Source organism: Acanthaster planci, linkage group LG02 (genome assembly GCF_054643075.1).
Source record: "Acanthaster planci isolate LZ-2023a linkage group LG02, COTS_SCS, whole genome shotgun sequence".
Classification (NCBI taxonomy): Eukaryota; Metazoa; Echinodermata; class Asteroidea; order Valvatida; family Acanthasteridae; genus Acanthaster; species Acanthaster planci.
Genome location: NC_141778.1, coordinates 28,734,235 through 28,754,997, shown reverse-complemented (window position 1 = coordinate 28,754,997; position 20,763 = coordinate 28,734,235). Strand labels below are relative to the sequence as shown.

Genomic DNA, 20,763 nt, shown 5'->3' with positions numbered 1-20,763 from the left:
ACAAGAGGCAAAATGGCCCGGTTGATCCGATGCCGGAGCAGGGGTGTTCAAAGTTCAAAGAGTGGGATGAACCAAAAGTAAAAATCGAGGAGGAAGGGAAAATTGTCATCAAATTATTATTACAGTGACATACATCCAATCTGTCAATTTTCTGTTGCTCTCTAAGTTGAGACGACCATGGGCATCGAGAGAATTTTTTAGGGGGCCCCTGGGGTGCATCATCAACAGCAAATTGATGAACCATAACGGATGGCAATTTTTTTTTCTGGACTCCTTGTTGCCACGAATGGTAGCAGCCACTTGCTCCTTACTCATCCTCGCAACAAGTGCTACACAGGAAAGTTTAAGTGAGTTGTTGTTTTCTCCCCAAACAGAGCTATTTGTTACCTATGTGTACTTGAGTTTTTGGTGGGGGATCCCTGAGTAAGAGTTACAGATAAAAACGAGTTAGTGTTATGCTACCTGAACATCACTGTGATGTGTAGAAGATACCTGCAAAAAAACACCCGACATTCATATACCGCCCTCTCTTGATGATTTAAAAACGCTGTGTGAGATAGTCTGACACCTAGTTTCAAAGAAAATTCAATTCATCAACATTATTTAAGAAGTCTAGGTGCCATTTCAATGCGCTTCTGTTCTAAATTTCGCCAGAAATGACTTCACGCGATCTTTACACAGTCATTTGATTTGGTCATGATAGTACGCAGGTGGAATTAGGCCTAGGCCCGGCCGTGTATACAACTTTCTTTTTTACTCACAAAAGTCTCAGGAAAGAAGTAAACTGTAAAGCTTTAATGGACTCACGAAAATAAGAATTTTTTTTAACGCCTGACGATGTTGAGGACGCTGATACTTGTGCTCACAATGTGGGCTTGTCCATGTTTCATGGAAGAGACGGAGGATAACAAAGTGAACGATACATTTACTATTGAGGGCAAAGTGTTGGTGACTGGCGTAAAGGCAGCCGAGTGGTTACCACACACGCGAATTCTAGTGGACGGTGGACAATATGTCGGTTTCCTGAGGTAGGCCTTTATTATAAGAAAAAAAGGCTACTTTTACGAAACAACTCATCTAGCATTGTCTAGATTAAGTTGGCAGTGTCCAGCATGTGCAGTGATGTTCTCCATTGTATCCTCTTTCATTTCACAAAGATTTGGTTTGGGAAAAGAGGACAGGGCTTTGGTTTTTGAGAGAAATTATGGAGGTAGGCTAAACGGCAGCATACATGACATGATGAAGACGTGCTGTCTTGACGAAGACAATTTAGGGTAGGCCTATGTAGTATGGTCCTTTAAACCTGGATCAAGATTGTTGGCAAGTTTGTTGAATTTTCACAATGGCTGGGTTCGGACAACCAGACATGAAACAAACTGGTTTGATCCGACTGAATGCTTGTTGTTCGCCAAATGCAAAAGTGTTCTTTTGCTTAGATATTGGCAAAATTTGCCTATAATAGAGCTAGGCCTATAGGATTAAGAAGCGAATGCTTAAGGTCTAAATTTCCGGTATTTCGAAAAAGTGGACTTTGCTTCCTTATTTTAGGAACACCGTTATGGGTTATGAAACCCTTTCCGGAGGGTAAATATCTAATTCAATAATTGGCAGAGTTCTTAAAAAAGATGTTGTTGAATAAAAACAAAAAAATAATCCTGGTGCCTTTTTTCCACCTATGCACATAGAGGGCACCTGTACATTTCTGGAAGACGCTGCTGGTCTTTGTATCATGAATAATGTTGTGGTTTACTAATAATAGGTGTTGGCACAGGAGGATAAATGGGGGGTGGACGGTGGAGGATACTGTGTTTGAATTTTGACACACCAAAGCTGATTCTGGTATTTATTTGTATGAGAAAGTGTATTGATATGATGAAGATTTATTAAAGGCAAATTTTCAGTTTGCATATGGTAGGTACTGGCTTGAACCCCCCTCGGTATGCATTTACCTCCCTCCCCCCCTTCATGCGTACGTACTTTATGGATGGCCCCTAACAGGGACTTGCAGGGACTTTTGATGGACTCGAATACAACACTGCTCCATTCATTGATTTTTTTTTCTCACTTGCCCCTGTCATTCCGTTTTTATTTTTCAAAATTTTTGTTCCAGGGGGCAAGTGCTCTTCGACTCGTGTTTTCAAAAACATTTTTAACATCTTACAAAGTTATGTCAGTCAAGAATTAGCTGCATGTATTCAGCCTCAGGAAGTCCTCCTTTTGCACGTTGAAGGGATGAGAAGTCAATTTTTATTGTAATTTGCCTGTACTTTTCATTGTATCAATCACATGTTCAATCACAGAGCTGACGGGGCTTTCAAAGTGACTGGTGTCCCTTCAGGGTCCTACGTAGTGGAAGTTGCCAATCCCACCTACGTCTTTGAGCCGGCTCGGGTGGACATCACCGCCAAGGGTAAGATGCGAGCGCGCAAAGTCAACCACATCCAGAGCAACGCCGTGGTCACCCTACCGTACCCACTGCGCTTTAAGTCTAAACAGCACGCTATGTACTTTCAGAAGCGAGAGGAGTTTAGGATAACAGACATGCTGAAAAATCCCATGGTGAGTCTCGCATTCTTCCTGTTACAATGTAGCTCAAGTGAAAAAAAAAAAGTCTTTGCTTTTTTTAAAAAGGAGAGGAGGTAGTCATTTTTCTTTCCTTTTCTATTTCATTAAAGGGCAGATTTTGACAAGATGGCAGATGGATTTACTGTGTTTTTTTTGTCCCGAGGAGTTTTCACCACATGTGACAGTTTTGAACTTAAATTTGTAGCAAAATATTCAGTTAGAAATTGGGTAATTCTATAAATTAGGAGTCCCTGTCACATAAAATGTGATTTTATAAGGTCAGAACACATTCTGTAATTTCCAAGGGTGATGAAGTAATGCAAATTACCTGCCAGGCAACTAAAAATTGTTTGAAATCAGTTTCAGTGATGCGTTCATGTCAAATTACACAGTTCAGGAGACACAAAAATGTCAAACTTTTGGACCCCGAATTTATAGAATGACCCAACTGCTAAAAAGTTAAAATAAATTCAAATTAAAAGAAAAAAAATGAAAACAAGTACATGGGGAAAAAGGAAGTTGACAGGACAAAAACTGTTTTCCTTATGGCTGTAATCACAGCTGCTTCTGGCCCTTTTGGTAAGATTGAAGATGTAATTGGGCTGTATGGCCGTGTGCATGTTTCACTGGCATGTTCAGAATTGTGCTTAGAATTGTAAGGTAGTCAGACCATCGGAATTCACTTTAATGTGATGACGGTTTTTAGTTGTTTACAAGTTTCCCGCTTTTCTGTGTTGCAAAGATTTTACATCCAAATAAACATAGTACACTCTGGATTGTACTTGAAAGCTTGTCCAGAAATTGAACCTAACAAAGTGGACTCTTGATACAAAGAGCACTCTTGGAGCTAAAAATTATTACCAAAAGCAAATCTGTAAGCCCAATATCTGTTAAATTTCTTTGTTTTTTTCTTTTTCAATCTTCTTCATGTAACAAGGTTCTCTTCTAACAAAATTTGGCTAACTCCAGCTACTCAGTTATGTGAATGACAGTTTGGAAACATTTTTCATGGTGAGCTCAACTTCTTTGCCTGCAGGTTCTGATGATGATTCTACCACTCATCTTCATTGTAGTCCTGCCCAAACTCATCAACACTCAAGACCCAGAGATCCAAAAGGTAAAGTAACTCATCTAGAACGATTGTCAGTTGTTACTGACACCTTTAGGCTGCTGCATACATGTAACTTGCAGCTATCAGTGGGATTCACCTATTGTTAAGGCATGAAGACAAACGTACAAACAGCTTCTGAGTAATTAAATTAATTTCATGCAGAAAATAATAAATACAAGATGGGACCCAACCTATTACATGAGTCACACGTCACCAAAGCCACATTGGAGTGAAAGGCCTATGAAAGACATGAATCCTGAGCAGTGTAAATCAGTAGGAACGCTTGACATCTTCTAGCTGCATAACGTCCATTTTTATCAGGATATCATCCGGATGGCAAATTAAAACAGAGTTCCCTTTGCCCTGTCTGTGGCAACTACAAAATAACCCCCCCAAAAAGGACTAAAGACTTATTTTGTAGATCCAGTCACATTTGCCTCCCTTAAAACCTTACTTTGCCCCTGTAGTGATGAGGTTGTGGAATCATTTCTTCCTGGTATTCATTTCCTTCCTTGCAGGAGATGCAGAATATGAACCTGATGAATCCCAAAACAGAGATGCCAGACTTGTCCGAGATGATGGCCAAGATGTTTGGAGGAGGTTCCTCTCAGCCCAAGAAGAAAGAGAAGACGGCCAAGATAAAGAAGATCAAATAGCTGAAATAAAACCTGCAGGCATTGGAAATGGATGTGGTCACTGGTGGTATGTGGGACATGGTGTTGAGGCGAGTGGTATAAGCCATGGTGTTATCAATTATGGTTCTTTCCGTATGGTATTTCAAACCATAAGGTATTAGACCACCATGCCAAAATTAATCGAGGTTTTCAAATACCACTGCATTATATCTAAGCACTGACTCAAATTTGTCATTAGAAAGCTTTTTTAATTTTTGAAAATCCGAAAATTTGTCATTTGTAGAAAGAAACTGCAGTTTGATTGCCCCTTTTTCAGACTACAGTGAACACTGCCCATGACTTAGATCAAAGATATGCACATGTTTTGAGCATTAGTGGTGATGTGGACGGTGGTGGACAAAGAATTTTTCCGTATTCCCACTCTGACTTCCCATTATGTTCCTTGAACCCAAGAGGGCAGAGACCATGGGGATTGTCCAGAGCTGTTTACAGAGGGTTGTGACATGCGTGTTTCAATTGTTGGGACCAAAAGGATGGATTATGTGTGGGCGGACGTGGCTAATTAGCACACAGTAGCTGCATGCTGTGCCGCACGCATAATAAACAGCCACTTTGGTTCCAAAGTAGCTGCATGCTGTGCCGCACGCATAATGAACAGCCACTTTGGTTCCAAAGTAGCTGCATGCTGTGCCGCACGCATAATAAACAGCCACTTTGGTTCCAAAGTAGCTGCATGCTGTGCCGCACACATAATGAACAGCCACTTTGGTTCCAAAGTCTGAAGCTCAGCTACTCCCTCTTTAATGCACCTCTGGGTTTTGCCCAAATTTGGGTTTGTCTTAGACTGTGGCTTTTGGTTGACATGGTTGAATGATTGTAGAGTTTGTTCACTGGAGCTAGAAATCCAGGATTTGGGAAATGGCCCCTAGAATTGAGCACATGGTTGAGAGGAGGTCATAAAGTGTCTTTTAAAGGTCACGTTTTCTTTTTCGCCAAGCAATTTTCAGAATAAAATCTTGTGCATCATGTCAGCACTCCCAGTTTTCCCACCACAGCTAAGAGATTACTATCCTTGACAGGTTTGATACAAATCACTATTAATGTGTACACTGTTCTGTAATGGTTGATTTTTTATTATTACTTTTTCTTTTATGGGTAGAAGCATGTCAACAGTAAGGGGAAAAGAAAGGGCCGACACTCAAACGTGTGCATTTGGGTGCACAACATTATACTCGTGCACATTCAGACGAAAACTGCTTGTATGTAGTCCTCTTAATACGTTGTAAAGAATACAAATACCTTAAATTTCATTTTTACAATTTGACAGAAATTTGGCCAAATGCTATTTTTGGAACAGATTTTGGTGGTCAATCTTGTGAATGCAGTCGACCCTTGATATACAGAATTTAACAGAATTATACTCAAATATTGTTATATGGAGCAAATTCTGAGAATTTCCAATTTCATAAATTCTTGTGTTTTCTTTGTTTTTCCACTCCTTTTATAACAAAGTCTTAGTAATGACAAAGTAATTTTTCTGGTCTCTCTAACTTTGTTGTAATGAGTTGACTTTTGCTCGGGAAGTTTTTTAGTATGTTTTAAATTATCAATGTGCAAATTTAAGTGTCATTTTGTTCAAGCCAATATGAAATAAATTATTGGTATAATGTATTTTCTGAGTTGCCATGTTTTGTCTATCTCACTGTTAAGTTCCATGCCTCTTTTATTGGAATTATGAATGTGATTAAGTTTTGCAGAAAAAGAAGTTTACGATGCCAAAGCCTTTCAGAAGCAGTGCCATATACACAGTCCAAAAAAGAATGACTTCAAAACAAGCAACTGCCGAGACTCTGATCTACCATGTATACTTTTAAAGCTCACAAGTTACCGTGTACATATTTAAAGTTTGAAGTGCACAATCTAATACATTAATCCTTTACACGGAGTATGAACAAGTCTTGGTGGTTTCACCTGGTATTTTTTTGGGGGGGGGTTGCAGAATGTAGATTGTTTTGTCCCTGAAATAATCCAGTGTTCATCTCTACAAAATTCTTAAGCCCCCCAAAGGTGTTTTGCCCTTTTCTAAAGCCTTTCAATTCCTAAAAACTGCATACATGTATATATTTGCATGTATTCAAGAGAATGGGAGAGACTTACACTCCCCCCCCGGTCACTGGCCTTAAATGCCATGTAAAATATCTCTGGAAATGCAGGAGTTCCCGATTGCTTTGACTAGTTTGCTCTAGTTGTCATAAATGACATCTACAGCACACAAGGAAACCATCCCTTTGGCCTTACAAAGCCACACATCTTCCAAACCATTCTGACCCACTAAGTTACTGCAATAAGTGAACAAAACGACTACATTTTCAATGTACATGCTTAAACATGTATATGTGTTTATTGGCCACATTCACTATCTAGGTATTTTTTACATGATACAGCTGAGCAATATTTAAAACAAACACACTTTAAATGTCGATAAAAGTTCCACGAAAAAAATACACAAGTTTCCTGGCATAAAATTAAAAAAAACAACAACAACCTTACATTGAATGTTATTTAAATTTTACTTTGGGTTAAATATATTTGCTTTATGTCACACAGATGCTCAGCACAAAACCCACCTTTACAGTGGATACAACAATAGGGTCAGGGCAGGGCGAGTTGGGAAGAGTCTGCCCAAGTACATCCAAATTATTTTTTCCTGTCAAGATACAAATCTTGCACCTCATCAAAGTTAAGAAAATGAATTCAGCATCTTTTTCAATCCTAACGGTACTCGCAGATATTGCCGCAAAAGATACTGCTGCCTGTTCATGTATTATATTTTTTCTGTTCAATTTTGGAGTGATTATGCATTTTCAGGTAAATGCTCAACCTCAAAATAATGTTTCAGAACACTGCATGACGTACATTTTTAACAGATCAATTCCGTACTGGTACTGTCCATCAGTGAAAAGCACATATTGATCAAAAATACATTTGTAAAAGAAGGTCATCTGCCACAAGTACAATACCTCAGGTTTTCTGAAGAACTGGTGCAAATCTAGAATACTCAACTCTTACAGGACTGCTCCAATTACAATATAATTATTCAGATCTTACGGGATCAGGTCAACTTTCAAGGTCTGCTAATATAACATCATCAATTGGCTGGTGAAGTCTGAAGACAAGTTAGAGGTTTGCAGTATTGAAATGAATCACTTTAATGTTCCAAACCAACTTATGGCAAAAACAAACCACCTAGTGCCAATTATTATAGAAACTGGTCACAACAGAGTGATTTCTCATAGAAATCCTGTAGCATGCATTGGCGACGTTTTCATGACAAATCCATGACTTTTCCATAATATCATTTCTAAGACTTTCTGACAAATAACTCACTGCTCATCAAGGTAGTCTGGAGGGAAAGTCCTAAACTTTACAATATTTTTTAAGACGATAATTTATTAGACTTACTTTTTTAACACTCTAAAAAAATTTCAGCCTAAGATGCTGAATATCTCAGATACACTTGGATTGTTGGCAAGAAACCTTCCAAAACTCTGCACAACGCAGTCGACATATCAGCGCATTCTTGTAGTCTGACTAAATGCAACACTCGTTGGGCCCAACATCTAATGTGGGTTTGACAAAGCGTAGCTGGGGACAATATCAAGCTCCAATTCTAACAAATTTCTATTTAACAACCACAGGTCTAATCATAAACAGCCACATTCCTCACATTAATTAGGATTAAATACATTACATAAATCTCCATCTTTGTCACCAGCGCTGCAAAAGCTACAGTGAGATTCTTCCTTCCAGAACATTACTTCCCATGCGCCGTCCTGGCATGAAAACTTACACATTGATTACTTATTACTTATACTAGTGCTTTGACTTCGTTTGGACACACTGAGGTAACAGTTATTCCATCCAAGAGAGCGCAATGGTTTGATACACAACACGCCATACAGCACTGCCTGCAATGATACAAGTCACTTCAGTAACTTCGCAAAAACGAACCAAAAAAACAAAGAAAAGAAAAAAAAACAGAGAAGGTGAAAAGTTGGAACAGAAACAAATTCTCTCACCTTTACAGCAGTTATTGTCTAATACTGGTCTTTGTCCCATTAAGCATGAAAAGGACAATGGGACCTCAAACAAGGTGCTCGATTCCAGAACAGCCCCCCCCCACCCAAATAAAAGAACACTGGTTTTTACATTTTGTGGCGATTTTCCTTCTTGTGGAAGTATAACTTAACACCAGTAGTTTGGACAAGTTGTGAAGCAATGAGGTAGACACAAATACTTTCTTATTCTGTATCAGAGTAAGTAGAATCCTACCAATTCACTCCACATGTGGATAAAATTGGAATACAATTAACGACAACGCCTGCAAATTCCTTAGTATTTTATATCAGCATTTGGTCCAAGAAAAGAGTCCAATCCTTGGCTTCTTTTTTTTCAGTCCACACACTGAGCACATGTCAAGGGCTGAACGTATCACTGCTTTGCCAGTTACTCGGTTCCCTCAATTATAGACCTAAAAATCTGCACAGCTCACATGCGCTTCCTTGAGTCTGTGGGGGTACACAGATGTCACATGAAAGACACTGAATGGCCTGTCGGGCTACACTATCCCACCATATCACTATTTACCCACAATGAGAAAACTGGACAGATTAAGATGTGAAGTGGTTTATGGATACGCAGCTACCAAGCACAAGACAAAGTTCTTATCCTGAACTTCAACCATAAAAAAGTTACATGGTCCACTTGACTTTGGAACAAGCAATATGCAAGACTTCATGTACCATGAATCATCCATGTGAATACATATAGCTGTGTTCATCATAACAACCATTAGTGAAGCAATGTTGGTGTGCATGTGTAGCAATATACAGCTGCCTTTTTATCCTAATGCAGAAATGACCCCCACCCTACAAGCATCTGAGTGTCAGGTTTTTGTCAATTTCTCAACAGTCCTTGAGCAGCATTTGTCCACTTTATGATTCCTGCCATTTGGGAGGAATGAAACCACTTCTCACATAACCTAAAATTTAAGTAACTTAGATTACCTGAACACAAATAATATATTTAAATACTAACTCTTAAAGTGTGGAGTTTCCATCTTCTTATGCATCAAAGCATTCAACTAGGCTTAGGCCTAGCTTTCCCAAGTTCTGATCATCCTTACAAAAAACCTATCCCCTAAATGATTGTTCAAATAACATGCAGTATTGTCAACAATAAATAGCCATGCTACATACAACGTTCATCATTGCGGGGAACCATTATTTCGCACTCCCAGTAGAAGCCCCTGGTCCACTTTTCCCTCCCCCAGCACCACCCCAATTTCCGCCCCCCACCGGCTGGCCCGGTTTGTCAGCGCTTATCGTTGCTGCCGAGTTCAGCCCCTGCAGGAGCTTCTCGTGCATGCTGGACGGTGTCTGTGTGGGGAGCACATACTTGGAGGTGCTGGCCACAGTGCTGGTGGGCTTACACAGCTGTTGCATGATGATGTCATCCATGATCAGTCCTGAACGCATACGGGCCATGTCCTGGTGCTGTTGTTGCTGCTGCTGCTGTTGTTGCTGCTCCTGCTGTTGTTTCTGGTAGGCCTGCTGTTGCTGCTGCCTAAACTGCAGCATTCGCTGATTATACAATATCTGCTGAAATTGCTTGGGTGAAAAAACAGAAGTGCTTTCTTACACAAACTCTGATCAAATGTGACAACAGAAAAACAGGTGTATTTGGAAAAAACTGAAAGTTAATTTAACTAAAGCTTGTTGCCAGAACATTTATAATACAAAACTGCTGCAAACTGCTTGCTGGCTACAGTGACTGGGAAATACAAATAATAAAAATAGGAGGGCCTGACATTTCAGTCTTAGCAGAATCATTCTCAAAGGCAAAATGACAAGTGGACAGAGACAAGCAACCATGGACGAATGCAGGACAAAAGGGGTGAGAAAGCTGGTGGCTGGATAACAGAAGGGGTAAATGGGACCCTGTAAAAGGCATAGTTAAGAACCAAAGGGATGTGAGGTGCACTTAGGAAGAGATCAAAGACCAACTCCAATTGAAGATGGTAGACTCTGAGTGAGGGGATTATCTGCAGACATAAGCAAGGGAAAGAAAGAAATGTTTTAACAAATTAAAAATAAGTAGTTTCCCTCTTGGATGTTCAGGCCATAGGGTTGTGTGGTCCGGAGGTTTTTGAAGCGAACAGCATCTTTGTGATGCCCTAGTGATTCTATGCCCTATAAGATCATGTCAGAAATGAAATGGTTAGGAAGGTTGAAGGAGTGCTGACTAACGGGTAGCTAGTTGCTTGGTGTTGACCGTAGATCTGTGGCCATAGAAACGCTTCTTGAGACTGTTCTGAGTCTCTCTGACACACTGAACACTGCGCACCCTGTAAGGGATAAGATATATGACATTAGAAGAGCTACAAGTGATGGTGCCTTTAGTTCAATGGGTGGTGGCGGAGAAATATCCAGAGAATGTATCTGATTCAAGGACATGGTTCTGGCAAACAACACATCTGTTAGATTTACAGTTGCAGGTGCCATGCTGGGAGGGGGGGAGTGATCCATGGATGATAACGGAATGATTGGGTCCCGTAGGTTGCAGGGACGCCTGTACGCCATAAGCGGGGTGACTGGGATGGCACTGGCGAGGCGGTCTCAAGTGTGCAGGATATGATGATTGTCCTTGATTATTTTGCAGAGGGGAGGAAGATGAGAATGAAAGTGGTGACCAAGGGAACCCTGGGGATGCTTTCTTCACAGGGGTCTTCTTGAGAGAGAGACTTCTCGGAAATTCGGCACTGTAAGGTAGACCTATTCAAACTTGTAAAGGTGAATACTGCCAAGATTTCATTCCTTTTTCATTTTGAAGAGGAGCTTTACGGCATACTTAAAAGCAGCGATAACACTAAATAAAAGCTAGGACAAGATCAATAATCTTACAGCTCTAAGAAACGGAGGAATACCATTGCCATTACAGTGCAGAAGAGACTTTAAACCACTGTTGGCTTAGTATTCTGCTTAAAAATAACTTCTGGAGCAAGAAATGGGGGAGAATGCATCTGAGATTTACATAATCAATTGTTAGTGGTCACATGGACAAGGACCGTCCAGGACATTCCGGTTTAGAAACCCTGCCGGACGCATCAGTCCGCATCATTTGTCGGAGTGACTTGCCTGCCCAGTGCAATGAGATCCAACAGGTCCATTGTACATGCGCAAGCCTGGCCTTGGGAGTCTTTGGTTGAGAGACACCACAGAATCCAATTGTGGCACTGTTCAATGGGACCGGCTCCCATTGTCTCATCATGGCCAGCTGCTGTTCACTGCCCGTGTAACAAAATGCACCAGACTTTTTACGTCTGCTGCACTTTGCTGCAGGGTCAGGACTAAAGTCTTGCAGACTGACATTCCCTTTAAAACCAATCTTAACCATTTCCTGCCAGGGAGCCCAGTTTCGGGCACATAGACTTTATACACGAAACAGAGGAGTCCGAAATCGGACAAAAAAGCTGGGCCTTGTAATAAAAGACTGTACTCGGAACAGAAGACTGAGCTGCTGGAAATCGCCAACATTTTTTCAGTTGTCAATAGCGAAGGAAATCCCTCATTATTTTGAAAGATTATACCACTGTTGTGGCATTCAGCACGAATGGATTACCATCGGGGACAAAAGTGCTCCAGCGATGAGCGATACAATACTGCTGCACACCAATCTGGCCCCTACTGAAAAGACGCCAGCAATGTACTGTGCTGGTTTCCGGAACAAAACAAACTTACGTAACACTGCACAATCCGGGCTCTTTTTACAAGGTGGCAGGCCTGGCTGAAATACTCGGACATAGATAGATTTTCTCTGTCTGATTAGAGTTGCCACCAGACTGTCATTCATGTGGGTGTAAACGTCCAGTAAATGAAGTTATGATTTTCTGAAGAATTTTGAAAATGGAAAATCTAAAAAATTTACGTCTTGCAACTTCAAATTACACCCAGGAGCAAGTGGTTAAACACAAACTGCTTAGCAACTAATCCAAACTACTTGCTTACCTGATAGTTATCTGTTGATGCTGCTGTCAAGGCCAACTGTTGCATCATGGAGGAGGGATTCATACTTGACGTTGGTATCTGGAAGAAACCACAATGTAAAGTGAGAAGAAGTCTACCATCAGCACAGCTAGTGTCTACTCAAGAGCACGTCTTGAACTCTCTGAATTCCAACTCACTAAAGGTTGGCAAAAAATGAAACTGTAGGAAATAAAAGGCCAAGAGGTTGTGTACTCTTGCGTGTTTTCTGAATTATCAAGACTTGCAATGGAAAGAGAACCTTTTTGTGAGCTCTCACCCATAAAAATGATTTGTGTTTCAAAACCAGTTCTTACTTGGCATGACAGTGAGCACACACACAAATTCATGATGTGATATTAATTATTCACGCTGTGAATTTGATAACGCTGGACACATTTCAACTCGGAGAATTTGACTGCAAACAGTTTGTGACGAAAGATTCACTTCGCTTTTTGCACAAATACATACACCTGAAGTATGAACTGGCCTTAGCTGTGATGCAGTCAGCGATATCGTAGCAAGCTTGTATGCTTATTAGCAGGACCCCATGTAACAGCTACATGTGCTCAGCAAAAACAAGCAGGGAAACCAGCCACAAGCATTATGCACACCATGTCATGTTAGCTGGTAACCTGTTAATAATGCTATTAAAGGGAAGATTTTTCAGTATTAGAAAAATACAGTGGCCCAGGTGCCACATGTCTGTCACATGTTTAAAGTCAAGCCACTAAATGTTATAACAGAGCACCTGCACTCTTTCTCAGGTGTTACTCATAATGCTATCAATTATCACTTTTATGGTCACATCAAAATCCAAAATCCATTTGGAACTGTTACTTCTGCCAGTCATTTTTCTCTCTTACTATGTTGTAATGTTGTCGCTGGTTGCTAAGAAGAGCTGCCTGCATTGCATTAGAGCCAATGAACATCCCCTGCAAGAAACATTCAATGTCAAGTAAGTGGATATCAAGTATGCTTAATGACTATCACCTTGATTACATGTTGATTAGGCCATGATACACCACAACCCAGATTCACTGTTTGATATGCATACTGATTTCCCTTATTAATCTTTGAAAATATTCTTGCCTGCTAAAGAGTCTCAAGCCCCAAAGAAGTTGCACATGAATGAGAAAGTGCTCTGACAAGTGGCAACAGTGTCTAATCAAAACATGTCTATGTGCATGTACCATGTGACCAACTGGCTTCCTACGATCCGACCAAAACTGCAGCAGACACGTGTTTGGCTAGCAATTTGTAAGATGCAAGTTGTGAACTACACAGTGTGTCTCTAGTTTTTTCACAAGATAACTTTTCATCAAATGGCACAATGGTCACCGCCCTTTTGTCATCCTGTTGAGCCAGCACTTGGTGCTGGCTCCACAATTTTCTCAACATCTCCCTAAGTACTGCAGGTGGCACCGCAGACTTCGCCTATGACGATGGCAAATGTACCTTGGGTCAGGTGGTCCAGCAAAACCCCCTATACCATCCACGGGGGCCAACATGTAAGTATGCAGTTTTCTCACAAACATATGGTGTAACACATGATCTGAGTGTGGGCATATTTTCATAGCCTCAAGCAAGGCCTACCCAAACAACACCCAGCCAGGTATCAACTACCATCAGGTTTACAAGCTGCAAATTCTATCAAGCTTTAGCACACGGCACACCAAAAAAATCTTGAATTTCAGACAGCAAAATTACACAGAAAACTCCACGGAAAATAAGGCTTAATAAAATACACAAAGCGGTAATTGTGTGCTTAACAGATTTGGTGCACTTGGTGGATGTGGAATTTGCCAGGGACATCCTTTGCAACAAAACAAAATAATAAAGCTCCAAGCTGTGTTTTTGCAATTTGACTACATAGCAAGTGCATGAGTAACTTACGATTACAAAAACTAAGGAAAACCTGAACTGGTATATTATAAATCAAATATGTTATCACCATCAGCTAGTGTTGAAAATATTACGGGAAAGTTAACAAGCTGGCAGGACACCAGTCGTGATGAATATTCATACATACAGTGCGCCTGGCGAGCAACAAATGTTCAGTGAATGGTATTGCAAAGCAAGGAAATGGTACCCACAGACTAAACACTGAAAGAAGTCTTCTGCAAAATGGGTTTACCATAAAAAAAGGAACTGAAACTTTCTCGACCTGCGGGGGGTAAATAAGTGCCAAGGGAAATCAGGCCAGGATTTTTACAAAAATGACTGATGTAGAAGGAAAACGGGTTTGAAATCAAAAATTAAAGATTTTAAAATTAAAGAACACAAAATACATGTTTGTGCTAAGATTGGATTCACTGGGAAAAACTGAGTTTTATCCAATGTTGTCACACACAACAAACACGAGGAGCACACGTGTCTTTTATATAAATTGATTGCTTTAGCTTTCTTTTTGGTGTTAAATTGCTACAGTAATTTCCAGCTTTGTTTGGAGCATGCATACAAGACGTTGGAACTCATGCAAATCAAAGATTGGGGGGGGGGAGATCGATTTGATTTGGCCTACCGGAGTCATTCCACCATACCACATTTGCTGCACGGTCAAAAAGACAAAGCATTATAAAAAAACCTCAAATCAATCATTGAAATAATTTGCCCAACTGACAATTTTCTTATTAATTTCAAAAAACATTTTCTACACATCTCTGTCCCTCCCTTTTCCCTTAGCAACCTTTTCATATCGTTAGCTTGTACCATCCAGCCACCCACACTATCCTACCCTGCCTGACCCTATCATAACCCAAACCTATCCTCACTTCTCTTCCCGTGCCATACTTGCACCCCATCCCTACCCTACCTAACCTAACCCTACCCAATCCTTCCTAATCCTTCTCAATCCGACTCTTCACAAAACTCACACCACCCTCATCCCACCAAATGCAACGTTACCCCTCATCCACCTTATCCAAAACACACTAAAAACAGCCTTAACCTACCTTATCCCATCCAACCCTGCCTAAGCCCTGCTCCACCTCACCCCATCCAGTCTCAGACAAGCCTTAATCTACCTTATCCCATCCCAAACAAACCCCCAAGCCATCCTAAACATGCCTTACCCAGAGATAAGCAAGCTTTACAAAGAGCCCAATTCACTCCATCCACTCCCAACTCAGCCTTACCCTACCCGTATCCCATTCAACTCAGCCTTATCCTTTACCAACCTCATTCCACCAAGTCTCAGCCCAGCCTTAAAGCGACCCAACCCATAATCAAGTCCGATTCCCTAACCCACCTCATCCCGTCCATTACCCATGCTGACCCTTTCTTACCTGCAGCTGAGCCAGGTCCTGTTGGTTCAAGTTCTGTCTCTGCAGCAGGCGAGGGTCGATGGCCATACGGATCCTGCCTTCCTTCTCATCTTCGTACTCCTTCCAGGCATTCTTGCGCTCCTCTTCCGTCAGCTCTTCCTCCTCAATGTTCTCCAGGAGTGAGTCGTGCTCATGGTACTTGACGATCCACTTGTCTTTGTGTTTCAGCATCTCTGCTAGGACGTAGTCCTGGGGAGGAGTGAATGTAGACAAGTGATCAATGTCCCAATGGGTAGCCTAACCCCTTCTCATTTACTCCAGGAGTGAATGAGAAGGGCCTTCTTGATTTGGGTAGCACACCATACCACAGGGCCAACTCACCATGGGCCCATGCTGGCACCAAGGTGAGGGGAAGATTTCTTTCATTGGGAAAATTTGGACTGAGGTAAGAGGACTTTTGTGTGTCCTCCTGAAACCCCCCAGTTCAACCTCATTCCCATGGATTGATCTTGCCGCGCCATGTTGGTTCCCACCATGTCTTGCGCAATCTAACCCTGGCATGGTATAATTGAAATATCCTACTATTTGGGATATTTAAATTAGGACTTCAGTCAGCATGTTTACGAGGGACGCAGAGTGACGCATGCGTGACGTGCAAGAGAATATGGGGCGCAAATGCACAGCTTTTGAAATTCACATGCGACTGACTTTACGTTCATGTATATTCATCCTGAATAGCCAATCAGCGTCATTTTCGTATTCTACACGACCAGGGGCTAGTGAAAGAACGCGCACGCAGCCCATGGAGTCAAGGATGCCTCCCAGTCATACCCCATCAGATAAACTCAAGTTGAGGCCAATGTTTCTGCCATTTTCTCCTTCATAGTGATGTGGTCATTTAACTCACGGCCAACAGAATCATGGGGAAGGAAAGGAGCCATTGCTCCAACCCCCCCCACTTATTCCACACCTCAGTTTCTTACAATCAAATATCATGTTTCCTTGCTTGGGTTATTGTACGTGTATCTTGACCATCCAGCTAGTGAGGTCATTCCATAGCCAATGGTTAACTTCCGTTGCTTTTTACACGGTAAAATACTCAAACCATAAACCTGAGTCCATTTTTATGGAATGTGGCCACTCTTGACAACAGCAGCTAACATGGCACAACTTGCCATGTCTTTGAATCATGCCTAAACATTATGCCAAAAATCTGGTTCAAAGCTGAACAATGGTCAATTTCATAAAAACGTACTTCGTTGTATGATGCTTTAATTATATTGAATATCATGGAGAAAGACTATCACCGATTTTACTACAGCAAGTCACTTGCCATGTTACAAGCCATACAACAAACATGATTAGTTAGTGAAATCATCCATTTCCAATTTGTCTGGCACAAGTTTGGCCATTTATAATGACTGTGTAAGTTATGCCCCAACAGACTTTGCAGGGCGTAGCTCTCATGAAATGTGGTGTAATTTGTTGCCAAACCTATAGAGGGAAATGTAATACAAGCACAGGTACACCACTGCATAAGGTTTCACAGCACAGGCTGTAGAGGATACCGGCCTGCAACTGACCTTGGGCAATACAAAGGTCTCTCTCTCCGGCACATTAGGGTCATCAAGCCGCTCTGGCGTGAAGGTATACAGCTCAGACAAGTCTGTTGATGTAAAGTGACGCTCTATCTGGTGCTCATCAACTACTCGACAGGACAGTGACTGCTTCGTGACCTGGAAAAGAGAGAATGAAGGTCAAAGGTCATTTGTACAGGTGTTTTAATGTAAAGGTCGGTTCACACTTTGCGCAAAAGCAACACAAAATGCAAATTTGTGACGCCAGACCTAATGTCCAGATCTAACGTCCAGATATAATGCCCAGATCTAATTTTCCATCTAATGTTCCAATCTAATGTTCCAATCTAATGTTCCAATCTAATGTTCCGATCTAATGTTCCGATCTAATGTTCTGATCTTAGGTTCAGATCTAATGTTCCGATCTAATGCTCCGATCAAATTTCTGAGATCTAATGTTCCGATCTAATGTTCTGATCTAATGTTCCGATCTAATGTTCTGATCTAATGTTCCGATCTAATGTTCCGATCTAATGTTCCGATCTAATGTTCTAATCTTAGGTTCAGATCTAATGTTCCGATTTAATGTTCCGATCAAATTTCTGATCTAATGTTCCATCTAATGTTCCGATCTAATGTTCCAATCTAATGTTCCGATCTAATGTTCCGATCCAATGTTCTGATCTTAGGTTCCGATCTAATGTTCCGATCTAATGTTCTGATCTAATGTTCTGATCTTATGTTCCGATCTAATGTTTGCACCACAACTTTGCAACAGCTTCACTTTCACATTTACCTGAAGTTTGAACTGGCCTTTCCTCCTATTTAATACAAATGCTTGCTGATCATAGTAAAAAAACCATCTGCTGTATGCAACGCAGCACAGATATTATGCATCTTTAACTGCTGGCAATCCTGTCACAAGGTCATTTTAAAATGAAGACAGTGCAGCAATCTTTACCTGTCGTTCATAGATCTTTTCTTCCATGGTGCCCTGAAACAAACAAGACAAATAAATCTTTAACAAGAAAAATACTGTCAAAGTACAAGGAAGTACTGAATATGACAACATGCCGTTTTCATGCTTTTCTGTGCTTCCCTGGTGACTAAGCCTGTTTCACTAGAATTCTACCAAACACACCTTTCAGATTATAAGGATGCAAAATGCATTTCAGAGCAGGGATCAGGTTACAGGTTTCACACAGACAGTGGTAGGAAACTTTTGGAAATTCAAATGACACGGCCTTCAGAAGGCCGCCTTCTTTAAACAAGCAACTGATTTGCCCAGGGTATGGATATTGACTGTACCTGTGCAACAAATCTGTAGATGTACACCGCCCTCGTCTGGCCAAAGCGATACACCCTGAAGATGGACTGAATATCATGGCTGGGGTTCCAAGAGGCATCGAAGATGATGACGCGGTTGGCCCCAATGAGATTGGTGCCCAGGGAACCGGCTTTTGTAGAGATTAAGAACAGGCGTGCCCTAAAAAGGGGAGTTTCACAAATTAGCAAAAGCTGGCTCATAAAGGGGTGAGATTCGGACTTCTCTCAGGACAGCCAAATTGGTATAGAAGTAAGTCTCACACCTTTCACCTCTGTGGCTAGGTGTGAATCTCAACCAGTGGATCAGGTTTTCAGTTCCTATCTGACAGTGGATTTTACCCCAAATATTGCTCTGGGGGTCTCCTTCCCATCTCCAGAACTGCAGCTGCTTCTTCAAGGTTTCTTCAAGCCTGAGAGCTATGGTGTCTCCGATACATTTCAGGAATCCATAAACTCCTTGCTGGTCAATGCATCCATTCTGAATGGTTACAGGGCCATGGCATGTTTACCACCAGATGAATGCAAATGCTCCGGAAAAACTTGTTTACGAACTGAATACGGTATGTACTTACATTTCAGTAAATCAACCCAAACCCTCCTCACGCCTTGAACAGGTGCAGGACTGAGGATTATTAGGTTTAAGCCGCATTTTCTCGGTATTAGACATAATTAGAATTCTATGCATTAGCAATGCCTTGTAAACTGGGATTTGATTAATATTGATACCCCCAGATGTACTGTTCATATTCATTTTACTATCTTAATTGATCACTTTAATTTTATTTACTTCAATTATTTATTCTCCTTTTAATTGCAAACATAATGTTCAGTATAATATTTACATGTCATGTCAAGAACTTACATATTTTATTTCATTGAAAACTGTGTCCGTGTTAAGATGCTACATTAATATTTATACCTAGAATTCTATAATCCAATTAGTCTGGAGAGCCTCTCAAAAGAAACTTGTTTCTTTTAGGCAATCCATCTGGAGCTAAGTGGATATTGTGTTTTGTTTTGTTTTTAATTGATTTTGTCCCTTTGTAATGTTCGTATTTGTATATATGTACCTTTCTTGGTTGTAATTTGTATGCATCCCGAAAAATGAAATAAATGTAAATGAATATGCTAACTCTTAGTAATTACCAAGTCATTTTCCTGTTAGCATAGCCATGAAAACAATGCGACCAATTCCTGTCAGGGCAGGTGCACGTGCAAGGTACTTGCTTACCTGTAGTTCTTCATATCATTGAAGGTTGTGGCCCACGCTTTGCGGAATGCTGCATTGGTCGAACCGTCCATGCGGAAGTAATCCTCACCTTTAACCCAGGAGCCAATGCCTCCAATCTGATATCGGATTAAGAAAACCAGTTTGAAGAACACCTCTGAATATTGTATCTAAAAATACCGGTAGGTCCAGGTATTTTCAGGTTGCAAATACTGAAGACAATTTGAAGAAGAACGTGAAACCAGAAGGCTTTAATCCATATAATGATGATTATCAGTACTGAGGTAAGTGCCTACACATGAGGGGTGGTTGGATTGAATGTCACGCTGGCCGGTATCTGATTCCATTAACTCAAACCTTTACGTGCACAAGACAAATTTGATTTTTTCTTGATAATTTTTTCGGTTTACAAACAATGGATATCAAACAAGGCTAGATACCAAACCACGTTGCCTATTCTCATTTGTACATGTGTGACAGCAGTTGATTATCTAGTCTAGTGTAAGACTAGTGTTAGAGAAATTCAAACTAGACAAAATGTAACAAAAAGAATTGCGACAATCATCTGTACATGACAAGCAGCTTTCTGAACTTTTTAAGATAACCAGTCTAAGCTACGTTTTCTGAGAATAGGAACTGCTGCATCATCCATGTTGTGAGCTGATGAGTTGAAGGTGGTCAATCTCTTACCTGATTGGACAGATCCTGGCTACCTTCCTCCCGCTCAACCTGTGCCTTGTCCTCAAGGCTCTGCAGCATATCCTCAATCAGATCCAGAGACAGCAGACTCTGGCTGAACACCAAGCTGTGAATGTTGGACAAATCAATTGATAAACCAATCAAATCATGATTCAGTGGGTTTGGTTTCAATACCGAGGCAGCCTTTCATGCTAGCCAGAATGGTGTGAGGCAGTATTTTGTGCTGGCAATATCTCCAGAACTATTTTAGTTTTTAAATTACGGGTTTTGCCCTT

At 40.9% G+C, this 20,763-nt stretch overlaps 2 protein-coding genes across 3 annotated transcripts in view; one reads left to right on the top strand and one right to left on the bottom strand.

Annotated features, from left to right (window-relative positions):
- Positions 1 to 637: 637 nt before the first annotated feature.
- On the top strand, positions 638 to 5,982 carry emc7 (ER membrane protein complex subunit 7). The gene is made up of 4 exons (XM_022231189.2): positions 638 to 1,028; positions 2,301 to 2,559; positions 3,602 to 3,682; positions 4,195 to 5,982. Exons 1-4 carry the CDS (start codon positions 838 to 840, stop codon positions 4,330 to 4,332), a joined length of 669 nt encoding a protein of 222 aa, XP_022086881.1. The 5' UTR covers positions 638 to 837; the 3' UTR covers positions 4,333 to 5,982.
- Positions 5,983 to 6,677: 695 nt separating this feature from the next.
- Positions 6,678 to 20,763, bottom strand: part of atrx (ATRX chromatin remodeler) — a 47,723-nt gene continuing 33,637 nt past the window's right edge. The window contains exons 18-27 of one of the 2 annotated variants that reach the window (XM_022231026.2): positions 20,480 to 20,594; positions 19,793 to 19,908; positions 18,544 to 18,721; positions 18,197 to 18,229; positions 17,242 to 17,394; positions 15,680 to 15,907; positions 14,917 to 14,943; positions 13,259 to 13,327; positions 12,378 to 12,455; positions 6,678 to 9,980 (exon numbers count right to left, since the gene is read on the bottom strand). In XM_022231026.2, the coding sequence (XP_022086718.2) occupies positions 9,594 to 9,980; positions 12,378 to 12,455; positions 13,259 to 13,327; positions 14,917 to 14,943; positions 15,680 to 15,907; positions 17,242 to 17,394; positions 18,197 to 18,229; positions 18,544 to 18,721; positions 19,793 to 19,908; positions 20,480 to 20,594 (1,384 nt within the window). In that variant the 3' untranslated portion in view covers positions 6,678 to 9,593. The remainder of the gene's footprint in view (positions 9,981 to 12,377; positions 12,456 to 13,258; positions 13,328 to 14,916; positions 14,944 to 15,679; positions 15,908 to 17,241; positions 17,395 to 18,196; positions 18,230 to 18,543; positions 18,722 to 19,792; positions 19,909 to 20,479; positions 20,595 to 20,763) is intronic. The other variant, XM_022231027.2, reaches the window with a different exon arrangement.

Coding starts and splice junctions, on each gene's coding strand:
- emc7 (XM_022231189.2), top strand. CDS start 838: ATGTTGAGGACGCTGATACTTGTGCTCACAATGTGGGCTTGTCCATGT. Junction 1,029..2,300: donor CAATATGTCGGTTTCCTGAG/GTAGGCCTTTAT, acceptor GTTCAATCACAG/AGCTGACGGGGCTTTCAAAG. Junction 2,560..3,601: donor ACATGCTGAAAAATCCCATG/GTGAGTCTCGCA, acceptor CTTTGCCTGCAG/GTTCTGATGATGATTCTACC.